The sequence below is a fragment of the Anabas testudineus genome, chromosome 24 (assembly GCF_900324465.2).
Source record: "Anabas testudineus chromosome 24, fAnaTes1.2, whole genome shotgun sequence".
NCBI lineage: Eukaryota > Metazoa > Chordata > Actinopteri > Anabantiformes > Anabantidae > Anabas > Anabas testudineus.
Genome location: NC_046632.1, coordinates 10,335,517 through 10,352,581, shown reverse-complemented (window position 1 = coordinate 10,352,581; position 17,065 = coordinate 10,335,517). Strand labels below are relative to the sequence as shown.

Genomic DNA, 17,065 nt, shown 5'->3' with positions numbered 1-17,065 from the left:
TGTGCCATCTATCTCCATATCTAATTGCAGGCCATCTCAACACAGACACACACAGACACTGGTGCATGTATAATACTGTCAATTAATGGATCCTAATGGGGTTGGTGAATGTAGCAACAGTAACAACAAGCTGATGTAGTGACGATGTGGAAGAAAGAATTTAGAAAGCATGATGATAATGAGGATGATGACAGGGAGGAGAGCTGTTGTGATGATTGGTGCTGTGTGAGTGGGGACGGTTGATAAAATAAATGAGCCCCGATGAGATGAGTGCTGTGTGTTACGAGGCAGAACTGAAGGGATGGGATCATTTGTGAAGACAAGCAGGAACAACAAAAGACATTGTGGAATAAATAACATAATACCATGTTGTGCAGTAGTGTGTATATTAAATTTAGAAATAGTAATTGACCTAAGCAATTTAGATATATTAATTCATCTGTCCTGCACAACTTTTATTTAAAGTTGGTCAACTCAATGCCGATAGTGATAATACGAATAATTTTTAATAGTTTTTAATTGTCTTTGATTCACTGAGTGACCTTAAATATTCATATATTAACAGTATGTGCATTATAATTTTATTTATTATTAAAAAACACAGCATTAGCAAATAACAGTGCTCTGTACATCACTGACAAACTACTGCACCATTCTTTTTTTATTATTGAAATGATATAACTTCCCTGATGTATTTCGATATGTTGGCAGGTTTCTGTTACTCACAAGCTGCCTGTAAAAGCTTCATCACTAAACACAAGCTAAAACCCACGTGAGTGTGTCAAACGAACAGAGAGTGGATGCACGTTGCCATCTGATTGGTTATTGATTATTCTGCTTGGCATAACAGAAGACAAACCCGTGTATCTTTTTATGGCCAGTTTGGCATCACTGGATATTGTGTCTGGTTACATGTGCATGAGAAAAGGGGGCTGCACATGGTTTAACCTCCTGATATAAATTATAAGACATATTTTAAAATATTGTTTGTAAATTATGGACAAAACACTTTATTACAAAGTAATACGTGGAGATAAAGTTAAATAAACGTTATAAGTGTGAATGGACAAAATATGTTTCCCTAAAGCTGGACTGGAGTTAAGGAGCTAAACACTTCACACATGGACAGCACAAGTGCTCCCATTGGACACCTGTTGGCTTTCAGTTAGGACCCCTGGGGTTGGGTGGTGAGGACAGGATGAAGGAAGAGGGGCTTCGTTAATCCCACCTCCCAGGTGGTGTGTGTGTGTTTGCATACCTAGCAGCATTAGTACTGCAGGAAGTAATATGCAACAACAACGGCACAGCAGACGAACAATGGGAAAGACAAAGAAAGTCTGTGTGTGCACGCAGGTGACTCACTCACACATCACAAACATCAGATTACAACTGCCTCCTCCCTATTTATCTCTCCTTCTCCCTTTATCTCAGTGTCTTTTATCTGCTGACACACAAGGCCAACCTAGCATGTAAACAATGGGCTTTTACAGTAACACACCACCCATGCAGACACACACATACACGCGCATATAAAAACACCTCTAGGACTTTTCTCACACCTGCCTCCCAAACTGTTATCTGAGTAATAGCCGGAAAACACAACTTTCCCACAGGTTTGTCTGAGTGAAACACTGTGCCAGCATTTATTAGTATGCCTACTTCTGGTCCTGGGAAGATTGTGAGTATTTCTCAAAGTTGTTCCTCTGCTGTAACTTGGCTCTCTGTTTGTTTGACAACAAGGCTGTGTCAGTTTGTCTCTGCTTGTATTGAACAAACACGACGATGATGATCTCACACTGTTGTTGGACAAACACGCGTAACATGCATGCATTTTGTGCAGTGACACCTTGGTGCCGTTAACCTCCAGTGACACATGTAAAGACATTCAGTCTCATTCCCACTGTTTGGTTTGTGAATATGTATGTTAGGATTGATTTGACAAATTTGGAAGTAAATTATATATTAAAATAAGCTAAAGGCAGCATGCTGGATCACATCCAGTTCTGGTTGCTGGCTGGTTTTAAATGGCCTTACCTCGCAGAGTGGTCTTGAGGTTGACTTTAGCCTGGCGGTGGAGGTCTTCCACACAGGGTGGTCTGCTGCCTGGTAGGAAGACGTTCTCCTGCTGGTGCCACGGAGCTGTGTAATGAACCGTCCACTTGCTCTCCTCATCCAGATTAGACACCGCTGCAGGATTACACAGAGAACAGGAAATTTTAAATTAATTTTCAGTCCTTACATCATCTTCTTGGCAACAGTAATTCTGTCAACCTGTTAGTTTCATCAGTTGAGAAAAATTCACCCTTTGGAAAACTAAATATTGTGGATCAGAAAATGATCCTATTTGTAGAAAGAGAGGAAGAGGAAGGAACAAAGTACTTTGCATCAGGGTGTCAGTATCCACACGGACATGACACTTATCTGAGACATCACACAGTTAGAAGGCCACACACCTCAGACAGGGAGGGATAAACTTAAGTGGAACAAATTGGAGGGAAACACCATTGATATCCAGCTCAAAAACGTCCATCCATCAAGTTTCTCAAAACACAGTGAAGCAAGGGACACTTCTGTAGTAAAATGAGTTTAGGTAGTTTAAAAAAAACAAAGCATTATGACCACCCTGCTAACAAGGGAACCATCTGTTCAACACTCTACGACCACTCTATCTACATTAAATCTCTTAAGTTCCCTTTTTAACATGTTCAACAACAATCAAGCTCAGGTATCACAACTTGAAACACAACTACAGCTCATACTGTGTCATCATCGTGCTTATCTTTGCTTCTCTTGCTGCTGCTGATGTAAGCTGTAACTGAGGCTTCTTCCACTGTTGTCTGTGCTTAGTCCCACCGTGTAAGCTGTATCACCATATGGCTGCAGTGTTTTCATAAAACACACTAACCAAAAGTCAGGCTTACCAAGTGAGCGTATCCAAGCCAAAGTTGGCGAGCGCGGGTGTAGTATTATCTCCATTTTTTCAACCAAACGTTAGTCAAGACCACCATCTGTGTGTGTCTGTCCTGACCAAAACAACGCGTCCATCTGACTGGGATAGGCCTGGTAGATCCAGAAGGAAGGGGTTGGGTAATGAAAAGGGGCTGGGAGTATGTGTGGAGTGTTTTTGTTTGAGGGGTTTTTCCACAGGTGCTAATGAGACATAGTACGATGCATAGCACGAGTGTGCATGTGTGTTGGGGGAGGGCCTCTGAGGTAGAGCAATGGTACAGGGGTGACAGACTGTAAAGTGGTGAGTTGTTTTGATATACATATAACTTCAAATAGGCTTATAGGTTGACCATTTCAAAAGCCCTTCTGTGGCCAGTCCAGCCTACATGATAAGAGGTCTACAGTCTAATAAATACAAGAAAGTTTATATAGAGTTTTACAGATAGCTTTACATGGGACAGTCCGCCAAGCAACAAGCTCTGCTGCTGTCTGTAATGTGTGTTGAGGAACGGGCAGCCATTAACTGCTTCTCCGGCAGAGGAGCGGGGTCATTGTTTTTATTCATGTCCTCTCTCACTCTTCAACACCCCCCCTCCCCATTCATTCACAAATCACTGCTCTCTCTTTATCTGTTTCCTCTCTTAACTTCAAACCCATGTAAAAGTGCAAATACCACACATAGCCAGCAATCCTATGTCTAAGAATGATTGCTTTCAGCTTTACCAACCATACTGATGATATGTAGCACCTAGGGGATATAAATAAATAGGATGCCATGTGAGATATGTAGGTTCTGTGACCTGAAGTAACCTTAAATAATTCTATATTTGCAGCTAATTTAACAAAAAACTAGATGTCAGTCTACATAATTTAGCATGTGATGTGTCACACTGTGGCACTTTCTAACAGTCTGTATTGGTATTGGTACACATGCTGGTTTACCGTGTGCTTGTACTGGTCAGAAGAATCAATCATATTCATCACGAGGCAAAACTCGAGAGCTACACAAGACCAGCATGCACAGTCATACAGTTACCTCAAAACACACTCAGTTCAGCTATAGCAGTGGAAAAAATAATACACTTCATTGATTCTTATGGAGGAATTGCTGTTGAAAAGCTGAATATATCGTATATGGTAGCACCACTACAGGGTTTCAATATCTTTGACATGTGGTCAGGAGAAGACACGACTCTTCCAAAGTTACCCAGCTCAGACTCATGGGGCCTACACCAGCTCCAAAAGAATTATCACAATATACCTTTGAGTAAGACCTTGACACACCCAAGTGTATCTTTAAACCAACCTGACTGATTTAACGGGTTAAGTCAGGCAATAATCATACTTTTCTTGCTCTAGCTCTCTCACACAGCACAGGTAGCCCTCCCCCAGCCTCCATTTTTGACTGCACAGCATGGACATGGGGACTATGGACACAAAGCCTGTATTGTCTCTCTGCATCAGTCTCCACATCAGGCCTTTCAGTGCCACAATGCACCCTAGCCCCTCAGCTCTGTCTCCAACACACTGGACTCTGGCGCGAAAGTCTTTCAGAAGTCCACTAATCCCTCTCTCCATTGACATCTCAGCTCTCCCTGTGCACGTTAACAAGCACAGGCAAGAGAGTAAATAGTAGTAGTGAAAACTCTGAAACACACAGGCTACAAGGAGCATCACAGCTACAAATACAAAGACTGTAGTAATCCATGTACCTGCGTGCATAAACAAACCAGAGGTATTTGCTCATTATCAATAACACTGATCAAAATGTCATGATATATAAGGTAATCATGAAGTAGGTTCATCGTAACCCAAATGCCAACAGTGCGTTGGTTGCATTTCAACCTTCTGTGTTTCACAAAGGTCAGGTTCAAGTTAGTTTATGACATAAAATATACCTTTTACCTTCCAAAAGGGGAAAGGGTTAAATGAAAGCTGAAAGGAAAACATGGTCCTCCTCATCATACATGCTCCTTTATATCTAAATAAGGTATTTTGTATCTGGTATATAAGTAGTCAGGTGTCATGGATGTCATTGTTCCTCACTAATTGCTTATATATGTAATCCTGTCTTTTTATAACAATATGTTTATGTACTCTTGATTTGATCAAAACCCTTAATTCTAAAGGTTTCACTAACCCAAAAGAACCACAAAGACCCCCCTAGAGTTGCTCAGAGCTGTTTACATGCAGTGAAATTACTGAATTGCAGCAAGAGGCCAAGGTGCCCAGCTAAGGGGCAAAGTGCAGGCACGTGCAAGATGGCAATATAAGACGTGATAAGTAAAAAACACAAAACACAAGCTAATGTTTAACAAAATACCCGGCACTCCAAAATACACAGGCTATAAACACACCTGAGATTAAAGTTGGTACAATCAGCTTGTCCTGCATCAACTACATCTTTGTTAAATAGCCTCACGTGCTTAATGTGCAGCCACTGATACAATAATAGCCTTGGAGCATTAGTCTAATCCTCCTAACAATAATCTACTGTTCATACATGACACACAAACATAGTACACAGCAGTCTTTATAGCAAGCTCACATTAGAGATCTAAAATGAACATAGTAAATCTATTTCTAACAATGTAGATTTTAAGTGCCTCCAGTTGCTGCTTTTACAAATGCTTTTGGGTCATTAACTGCTAATTGCTGTCGCTGTGTGGAGTCTTGACCCAGTGGTTACCTGGTAACAGGGTGCAACAGAGAACTGTGTCTGGGCTTAGAGGACCAGCGGTGGACCCGTGTGCCCACAGGAAACCAGCAGTTGTAATAAAATTATAAACATATTATTTAGGCTGGTATGTATCCACTTTATATACAACAAATGGCTACTTAAAACAACGTCCAGTTAATTTCTAGTTTTAATATGAGGTCCAAACTAGTTAGAATATAGAATAAGTTCAATAGGACAGAAGTAAATATCTCTCACCCTTTCTTTTGAAGTATTTAATGACAGATTTTAACGAGGTCCCAATAAACACCATTATTCCAGTTTGGTATGTGTCTCTCCCACTTAAAAAAAAAATTAAAAATAAGTGTCCTAATGAGGCACAAAAAATTTGGACAAATCCAGGGAATAAGAGAGAGGAGACAGGTTGAAGGAGTGCTGGCGTCAGCTCTCCTCCACTCACATTCTCGCTGTACGCCGGCTTGGCTGAGACGGTGTGTGAACGTCTACTATGCCTAGAGGACAGCCTCTACCCCTATCTCCTTCTCTAAACATACACACGATCCACCACTCCCCCTCAACACCACCACCACCACTCCTCCCTCAGGCAGTCCAGTCTACGGAGACACACACAAACACACGCAGCGGGAGGGGTGTAGGACCGGCCCCTCTGCTCTTCTGTGCTTTGGTTACCAAGGAGTTCTGGCTGCCTCTCCCTTAATTTCTCATCATCAGTCGTTCTCTCTCGCCATCTTTCTCCCTCAACACTCTCTTTCTTCTTTGCTCTGCAGGACTCAGAATATAGCTCAAAGTCAAACATGCGTTATTAAAGCAAACAACCACACGCCTGCTATTTTTCAGTCAATGTCAATAATCATTTCATTCCGTCGCTCTCTTGTCCGTGTGTTCTGCCCTGCTCTATTCTTGGAAAAGTAATCAGCACAATGTCTCTTTCGCTGCTACAACAGACTCAACTGAGGAATAATTATGCATCTAATTAAACTATCAGCCACCTCTACAGTGGAACATCCTTGAAAAATGAAAAAAAAAAAACCCACAGGTTTAGCTCTTCACAAAGTATTCTCATGAGGATTCAGCTTCCACCTGCATACAAAGTGTAACAAGAAACATCAGTACACATAATAAATCACTAATTCATTTAATTGCATTTATCCTTTAAGTCAAAATTTGATTTCATTTCTGTTTTAAACCCAAGTGAAGCTCCGCACCGATTCAGTACAAGTTTTTAAATCTCTGCAGTTATGGTGTATGAAACCTAAATATTTATACTATATATACTATAGAAATCGATTTTTTTTCCCCCTATCTCTGGATGTTTTCTATCAACCCCTCTTCCACTGTGTGATCACTCCCAGCCTGCTGTGTGCGCACATGGCCACTGAATCTGTGCCACATGAATATAGATCAGATACAATCCTCCTATTGTCCAATTCGCTCACAATCTATCACTCATGCACACATTCAAACACACGCAGATGTACACCCTACACACACACACACACACACAGACACACACACACAGATCAGCCCCTCCTTTTGGGACCTTTTCAGAGGCTGAAATGGCTGAAGAGAAGAGGGAAAGGGTGAGTACAAGGATGGGAGGGAGGCAGGGGGGCTGCAACAAGAGCTTGAATGGGACTGAAAATGATCCTTGAATTTGATGCTACAAAGGACGGGCCCCTCCTCCTTCCACTGCTTCCCCCTAGACCTTGCTCATCTGAATCATGCAACCCATCTCAGAAGTGCAGTTTGGATTTGACTGTGTGCATATTGTTTAGCAACATTTTGTGTCTTTAAATATTTTCCTAAGAGTTCAACTTGTGTCTGACATTTTCTCAGAATGCTTCTAATTCTGGTTGTCATAATTAGAGCGGCTGTAAGGTGGTTATGAATACCTCAATATTTCATATTAGACATGAACAGTGTCAGACACACTTTAAACAAGAGTGATTAATAATAGGCTTCATTTGTGGAACAATATAGTCAATATGAAGACGTCAGCTTCGGCGTACTGTCTGGCACGCGTACAGTATTAGGATAATTATGCAGACACAAGCCCGAGCAGCATCACTCTTTAAAGAGCCTATTGTTCTCAGGGCACTGTCCACACACTAACACACATACACACACACACGCAGGCATGCACACACACAGTGTTACAGACAGGTCAACAACTCTATCTGCTGAAGGAGGGCTTCAAATCTAGGCCACCTCTAGGATTAGGGCTATCTATCCATTCAGCCATACGTCCAGGCGTAAGCTTGCTCATTCTTAATGACGAACGAAAGCCCCCCACTACACCCCAGCCCAAACAATATCAATCTTTCATCTGGTCATACTCTAAGAAGCATATGGAGGAAGCGGACATTAGATAAAGAGTTTCAGGAAACATCAGAGGTTATTATGATAATGATTAATGAGTTATCCCACTGATTTTAGCCCGGGGTTATACAGCTAATAAATATTGATTAACTAAACCTAATTATTTGCTTTTTGCCTTTTAAACTCAGTTCCTTGAAATAAATGTTATTGGTTCTGAGTGTCTGGTTTCCTATTCGGGGCTAAAATTGACTGGCTATCGATACTGTGCTTTAAAAAAAATAAAAATAAAAAGCTGTTTAGTAGACAGACGAAAAGGACACATTTAGAGGACAATGTGAAAATTAATAATTAAGTCTTTAAGACAGTGTAATTAAAACTCAAAGTGCTATAGTGATAATTACTGAGAGAGAATAATGAGAGTCTCTTCCTCATGTTATTGCTTTGTCTCTGTCTCAACCCATTTTCACACTTCATTTGGATCTTTCCAAATCAACCAGCCAGAGGCAGCCACACGATTCCTCACACACCCTATTTTTTTGTTTCTTTATATCTGAGTGATGAATTTAACTCAGGTTCTCTTTGGCTCCAGTTCATTTGATCACTCCACAGAACACACACCTCCTTTCCTTCAATATTATTACTATAAAACATCAGTTAAATTTCATGTACACACACAGAGAGATGCACACACAGAGAGATGCACACACAGAGAGATGCACACACATCCCCTTTCATCTGACAGGTCTCAGCTTTTATTTTTCTAATCGGACTTAAGAAGCTAAGCTGAATGTCTAAAACCCATCAACTCAACCTGATCTGCTAATGTCATATCTCCCTTCCTCCCTTCTCTCTCTATGCCCAAGTCTCTTCTCTTCTTCTCTGCTCTTTCTTTCAGACGAACGCTTTGATGACTGCTAATGAAATTTCGCCTTTATTGATTTCTCTCTCACCTCGCACTACTCTTGTTATGACTCTGACCTTGCAAACATTCTCTGCAGAGTGGAGATAAGCAGGAAAACACGAGAAGTGGCCAAGTGTTTGTTTCGTACGCACAAACACTTGTGCTGTGGAAGTTTTTACAGTTAAATCCCTATAACTAAACATGTAAATGGACCTAAAAACAGGTTTGAACTTGAGCTACTGAACTAAAAGCACTGCATCATCACCATCTGTGCACCTTTCCAGGTAATTAAATTGAAAAGTGAAAAGGGATCCAAAGCAGTTCTACAAATATGTGAATCCGTTTAGCAATAAATTATTTATATTTGCACTGCAGAGGACAGTTATAAAACCTACAGTAAATGAGTTTGGACTCACACGGGAAACGTGCTAAAGACCCTGAATAAATGAATACATTAAAATACTTAATATTTCTCTTTCATTTGCCCTTTCTCTATGAATAAAGATCTATAATTTATATCCTGTAGAGCAACACGCTCACTTCCCTTCCCCCTTTCTTTCATCCGTACATCCTTGTGAATGAAAGCATCAGGGGTCAATGGGATCTGATCAGACTTCTCCCTGAGACACAGAGCAAGGCATGAATAATCTATCAGCAACAAGTAAAGGGGGGAGAGGAGAGACGGTATGACATTATGAGGGTTGACAGGCTAATGATCATCCACACATATTGAACATTATTGCTATTTATCTGCTCAACACAGGTTTTAACATATGGTGTCAAAGGTTAACTTGTAACAACGAATAATATAGCTGCGTTTTGATCATAAACCTCAAAGACAGGTGTGGCAAAAAAGCCTGAGGTAACTTTCTATAGTGCTCATAAATAGGCAGTTAAGCAGTTAAACTTCAAACTCCCTCCTGAATAAACACCAACTCTCACTCAAACATAACACATGCTGAAGCCAAGGTGACAGAGAGCCTAAGCTGCGTAAACAAACCGAGGTAGCTGTTGTTCTGGAGCTAATGATTTTAGCACAGGGTAAAGTTCCCGTGCATGTCACACATGCGCACACGTGCATGCACAAACGCACATTAAATGCCGTACACTCACACACTTGCTGAATGACCCTTTTCTGACACCATGCTGTCTCACTCTCATCCCTTCCTGTCTCACTACTTTCTCAGTTTCTCTCTTTCTTCTGTTGCACGTCTGTCTGTTGAGGGGAAAGAGGTTACTGGGTAACTCCAATCTTCCCCCGTCACCCCTCATGTGGTCTTTTCCGTCTGACCTGCTCCATTGAAGCAGCTGGGATTCCTTCAGTCACACACACACACACACACACACAAAATCGCAGTATGTACCTAGAGATTGAGACAGGAAACAAGATGCAAAAACTGTCTCATACACAATATATTTAATCAGTCTAGAATATATAATAATAAAATAATATTCATAATCAGAATATTGCTAAATGAGTTTTAAAACATCCGACTGGTTTTAAATTTCAAAAGAGTCTTACAATAAATGAAAAAATTCACAACGAGATTATCTCTGAATTTAGGTTTGCAATGAAAACCTCTGTATTTTGTGTCTGTGTGTATGTTGGGTTATTCTTCTCCATGAAAGCATGAGGGGCCTCCCTCTGTAGGCTGCTCCTCCTTTGTGATCCATGAGAAAAGCCTCCAAGTCCGGTTGACACCCTGCAAACTACGCCCTGAGCATGCACCGCACCATCACTAACATAATCAGACTCTACTCTTTGTGTTATTGTGTGTGCTCTGCTTCACAAGAATACATAAGTGCATATCCTTGATGTGGTGACACGTATATTTGTGCTTTCTGTTCAAACACCATGTTGAGCTTGATGTGTGACATAATGTAAGAAACAGGAGAAATATCTGAATAAAGGAGGAGGCACAATGCTAATGTGGGAGAGGGGAAAAAGAGATAAAAAGCCGAACATTAAACAAAGACCTTAAAAAAAAACACACACACACACACAAGAAGAAAGAAGAAAGAGATGAGAAGCAAAGTTTGCCTCCATCACATAGATTGATGTGGTGGAAGCGGAGTCGTTCTGCTGAGTAGAGATGAGAGGCAGGATAGAGAAGGCAGCGTTTTTTGGAACAAAAGAAACAAGAGAAAAGAGATAAAGGAAGCTGGGAAAGAAAAGTCAAAAGAGCAGAGAAGCTAGGAGAGAGAGAGAGAGAGAGAGAGAGAGAGAGAGAGAGAGAGAGAGAGAGAGAGAGAGAGAGAGTAAATGCAAAACATCCATAGGTAGAGACTTAATAAAAACAGATATTATACACAGGAAGACAGCCACAGAAACATATACAAAAGCCCAGCAGGCTTGGCGGTCATGCCTAATTTCATCTCCCCTAGTGTCTGACCCGGGTTCTCACTGCTGACCCCCTTTGAAATTTAAGTCAGGATAAAAGACTAAGAAAGACAGATAGAGAATACACTCTGTGCCTCTGCTTCAGCATGTGGACAGATAAGACTGCATTTGTGTCCAGTTTGTACTAAAAAACACTATTGAGCAACTTAACTTCAGCGTGGCAGAGAAAAAAAAGGGTAAGACACTGACAAGGAGGTGTGCAACCTTTAAATAAGTCCTGCCTAAACTTCTGCAAACTAATGTGAGCTTCAGCACAATAAAAGGCAGGTCACTGGTGAAGTGTACGAGCCTGTCGAGCAGGGAGTTTAAATGCTGTTATTTTCCAAGCAGGGTGATTTGTACGTCTGAGCTTTTGGTGCCTACAAAGGCTGGCAGTTTGAGGTGTTTTATGTTCCCGTCAAGATGGATTTGTAGTTAACCGTCTATTTCCTCCTTGGCAACAGAGCCTTAAATCTAATGCAAACTAACACCACTGGCCTCTCGGCACCCCCAACTGTCCACCTCAAGTTGGCAGGACGAGAAGCTGAAACTGAAACCAGCCTTCAGGAAAGTGGACCGTTTGTAGGTTGGCAGGACAACAGTTACTGAATGTGTTGGCTCCAACGGCAATGTTAGTCTGCAGGTCTGTCCACCGCTTTGATGTAGACCTTAAGATCTAAAAAATACATCGTACCCGGGCGATCACACTGACAGGGGTGATCTCCTGAGGGATTTGAGTGAAATGTCTCACGCGAACATTAATGTTTCCCTCAGGAGCAACTGTGTTAGCTTTGATTCCTAATCGGTTATTATGAGGGCATCATTTCAGATTGTCCAATAATTTAATTTGGTTTATCAAACAGCTTAAAAGCTTGTCCCTAGAAAGTCTGCTACACATCAGTATGTTAGGATGGACACATCAAAATGCTGTTGACAATAATTCCCATTTCCCAGTGAATGCCTACACCCAGTCACTGGTATTTTAACATAAAGACAGATCCATGGAGGTGATGAGATACACTAACAGCCATTACCGTTCAGCCAAGCTGTCTCCAGTCTTATTGACTCTGGGTTATTCTCACTCTCCGGTGAACCCTCTGAGGACCCACCACATCAATAACCACAAAGTCTAAGTAGGTTTGTGAGTCGGTACAGTTTATGTCTGGCCTTGGCATGTTCATATGATGTCTCACAGATCCTTTGCTTTATAATGGCTGAGCACAGGCTGGCTCCTAATGTATGTAACACTGTGCATGTGCATGCAGCTGTTTTCACACTCCACTGCAATGACATACCCTGTCACATTTATTAATTAAGTTACATCCGGCCTGTAAAAAGGGTGTTATAGCGATGTACCCTTTATCTTTATGTGTCTCTTCTGCTATTCTCAAACACTATTGCACATATGACAATGATTATGCCTGCATGTGCCTGTAGTCTCTTTATGCCAGCATGCAACCATGCACAAGTTGTTATACATTGTATATGTATGTACATATACATACACATACAACATTATGAAGGCTGCCACACTGGTTTCCTGACCTTTAGCTGTGTGTTTTTCCCTCTCCTATTTCATCAGCACACAATCAGTAAAACAATTTTTAAGACTACCTTAACACACTAAATGTAATAAATCTAAAATAAACACAGACATGTATGATACACGGAGTGCTGTGCTTCTTGTGGTGTATGTGTGTCTCACACATAACCCTCACATCTGGTTTAATTAAAAGTGTGATGTAAATAAAGTCCAAGATGGGGGGTGACAGCAATCAATAGGTGGCAGTTGGAATATGGCTTCATTTGCTTTAGGAATATGATTCATTAGCATCAGTGGTTCACTGCACATTTTAGAATGAAGGCATTTAGCTGACGTTCCAATTAAAATCTAAGGTGACAGCTGTTTGTGTTTCGTTTCCAATCATCAGAAGAACATACATCTTGAAATATCGACATGCAAAAAATAAAATCATATTCCTTATGTTATACAGCTGTACACAAGAGCTTGGCTCTACAGTAGTGCGTTGCTTCTGCTGTTAAAATGACCGCGGTGCCACACTTACACTGCTGACGAGACAGACTGAGCTAATTTAGGTTAAGTGCCTCCGGGAGCTCTAAGGCACAAAGCAACAAGCCACCTGGGGGGCTAGCCTGCATCACAGTGAGGATAGACAAATCTTTGTGATTGCATGTGTGTATCAGGGAGACTCAAAGACACATCAACAACAATGTGTGTATGTATCTTTATCTCCACCACCAAAGCAAAATTGACACTATACTGTTTGACCCATTTCCCACATCGTCCCTCATTTCTCATTAGCTCCAACAGTGGGTCATCTGGGGAGGGGAGGGGGGGGTTGCAAAACCCAAGCATCCAATCAAGAATCAGAAACACCACCAATTGACCAATAACCACAAATTTAGGAAGTGAGCAAGACAATCAGCCCCAAGGCTGTGGTACAGTGAGGAGGTTGGATGTGAAGTCAGATGAAGGTTTGGTGGGTGCCATTGATTTTTGTTATTAACCAACACAATTACAATGCATCAGTGCGTTTGGATCTGTTCATCAGGCTCATCAGATTGATTCAATTGTCTCCTCTCTGTTAGTCTGTGAAAGAATCAACACACTGAATTAGGTTTAAGAATTTATACAGACTTTTCACACTTTAACAGATGTAAAACAAATAATTGCAAATTATGTTTTTCTTGTTTTTGCCACACCACAAGTAAAGACACCTTTCATTTAACATATCGTAAGTATATGAAAAATTGCATATAGACTAGTGTGCTGTATTAAGACATGACTGCAGGAACAATCAGGTTAACCACTGTGCTATAAAAAGACTATTTTTTCCATAAGCATCATCATCATTTTACTATTGTCAGGATTAAAATCAGATAATGATTCGGTGCCTAGCTTGAGAACCCTTCAGCAGGGCAGGCGCTGGTTAACCAAAACTATTTTCTTTATGTGTAAAACTTTGTTGAATCTGGCTTAGATTTATCATCAGCAGGACTTCTATAGAAATGTTATAGAAGTAATACAGCCCTGGTATATTATTACAGTGAGTGTGTAATCCAGGGTAAAGACAGAGAGGGTTAAAAATGTCTCAGGACAGGCTTAGTGCTAGATCAGTATCATATGTAAAACACACACACACACACACATGGGCAAACACACACTGCGATTGGTTGTTTCATATCAGCTGTCAAACAGTCTCTGGGATACATTTTGCAGGGGTGTGTGCGCTTATAAATGCACTAAGAAGCTGTATCTTTATCGATGATCCTATGTTGAGACCTCTTCTGGGGAAAAAACCCAGGACCCCAAATCCACTTAAGCCCTCCCTCTCCTCTTTCCCCCTTCCCTCTTTAATAAAACACCCCCTTCACGTCCCCCTCCCTCTCACCCATTGATCTTTCCGTGCCTCTCCGGTCTGTCCCATCTGAGCAATAATGGAAGGATGGAGGCATTAATAGAAAGCACAGACCTCTCTTGTATGCAGTGAGCACAGCCTTCTAATGGGCCCCCAGGGAAACAAGACCAGCTCTCTGATCAAATATTCCCCAAATTTAAGACCACCATTATTCCAAATTAAATAGTGACGCCTCATGCGTCTCTTCTTCTTGTAGATAAATTGTGCCAAACAGTCTAACAGGCTGTTAATTAAACTGTAACTCTATTTGTAAATTATCATAATCCTATCAATATGTTAATTTACTACCAAAGCAGTTTGATGTAACATATGGTTGAAACTGATGATTCAGAGATGATCAGCTTTCAGACACTTTCATCCACTGACTAATTCCCTCTGCTTGTTTGTAGAATAACGCCACCTTGTGGTGAATGCAGGCAGTAGCTGACACAAACGTAACTTGTTTTCTAGTGTCATCACACACAGCTCACAGAAAACAGCAGTCAATGAATTTAGCTTCTACTAGAAACAAAAGAAATTAGGGTAAAGCCATCATCGGGGCAGCCCCCCCTGTGGTTTTACAACCAAACAAAATGGCCGTAGCTGCCTTTACTCTACATTTTCCTTCTTTTTTTATCTTTAGTCCAAATGCAAAGGTGGAAAACCCTGGAAAAAAGATGTTGCCGTGGTGAGGACAACTCATTAGTGAGACAGATTTAAAGAGGCTTTTAAAATCACTTTCTGTGCTCTCCCTCCCTTCTCTCCTTTTATAATCAGTCTCTATGGGGGGACACAAGCTTTTCAGAGGCTCAGCTTTACTTCTGAGGCTTAATGAAAACTCCAGCTGATTGGGATATAAAGGAGCCTGTGGCTGAGGAGAGGGCTGGAAGAAAGAGAGACACAGGCTAGGGTACAAGGTGGAGAGCGAGAGGTCTGACGAGAGACTTGGAGCGATGAAAGCTGAAACAGATTAGATGGAAAGCAGAAAGTGTCCAACTAGTGCAGCCAGCTTTCTCGTTTATGGTGATGGCCGCTTTAACGTTTATGTATATTTATTTCTTTATGTTATACATATATAAATAAGTGTAGCTTGTAAACTTCAAATGTCAAACTCAGTTCATATTTTTACTACCATATTTCTCATATTCTTACTACTACCATTGTGATCACTCTAGTTTACAGTATCTAGCAAACAACTGTAAGAAATCTAATCAGTCTTGAAGTCTTCTTTGAGTTACTATAGACCATGCACTTTTTGTGAACCATTCAAATTCAGGAATGTAACTGTGTGTGCAGACGGGGAGCAGACCGGTCAGTAGGGCAAACAGGGCCAGAAACCTCAGAGGACCAGACTCGAAGCAGCATGAGGTGGAAAAAAGCTTCCTCTAATAGCAGCTCTCATTAATGAAATGAGCTGTGACTGAGGTCGGCACAGCCATGAACCTCTTAAACACACTTATCCTGCACTGCAGTACAATTAGATTTTTCAATTACTAACAACAAGAGCACTGTTGCACACATGGGCCCAAGAGGAGGGCAAATGTAGCTGTCAAGTCTTGAAATCACATTTGTTTTAATAGTGGTTGGTTTTATGGGAGTATTACGACAGGAGCTTGCATTCTTTATGCAACTGATTTTTAAGTGTGCATAAAATATACTGCATATCACTAATAACATTAAAAAAAGAAGGGTTGCAATTAATTTCTTTTAATTGGCTAATTAATAATTAGTCTATTACATTTTTAAAATCGTGAGAACATCACCACAGACCTGGGTCATGTTGTATAATTTCAAAACAGTTCGTACTACAAGATGGAGCAACACATACCACTTTACAATAATGTGTCTGCTCAGTGCAAAACTGACTCAGTCAATAAAAGCAACAAGAACCACAAAGAGAAGACGAGAGAAGATAAGCAAAGATCCTACAAACATCGTGTATCAGAAGTACACTGACTCAGCCTCAAGGGGGCTCTCTAGGTCAACTGGCAGCCAGCAGACAGCAGCCAACCAGAAAATAAAAGTTCATTTAATGAGAAAGCAAAAAACATTCTCAGCACATTTCAGTGATTATCTGTGATATATTAATCAAGCTATTAAGTAAAACTCAATTGTAAACATATGAGACTTTGAGGGTCTGTAACACCTGATCCCTCCTGAAGTAAACACTGTTCTCTGTGACTCACTCCTCTTCTCCAGTCTCTTAAATGAAAAGCCAGCTGAGCCCTGACCCACTCTATTAATCTGACCAAACAATGACAAGCAGCAAATATTTTTAAAATGAACAAAAAGCAGGGGTCTCAGATATGTAAACACACAGACTGAACCCAATCGCCTCTCAGTATATGTCAGTGATGGCTTCATTAGCCTCTGGTCACACATGATAGCGGAGCACCTGT

The 17,065-nt window shown here is 40.9% G+C and overlaps 1 protein-coding gene across 6 annotated transcripts in view; it reads right to left on the bottom strand.

The window, feature by feature from the left end:
• The window catches only part of nhsl1b (NHS-like 1b), an 83,004-nt gene that overhangs the window by 17,384 nt on the left and 48,555 nt on the right, over positions 1-17,065 (bottom strand). For 4 of the 6 annotated variants that reach the window (XM_026340843.1, XM_026340845.1, XM_026340844.1 and 1 more), the window contains exon 2: positions 2,035-2,187. In XM_026340843.1, coding sequence (XP_026196628.1) covers positions 2,035-2,187 — 153 coding nt within the window. Of the gene's footprint in view, positions 1-2,034; positions 2,188-2,921; positions 3,243-5,884; positions 6,128-17,065 lie in introns of those variants that run through there. The other 2 variants (XM_026340846.1, XM_026340847.1) reach the window with 2 other exon arrangements.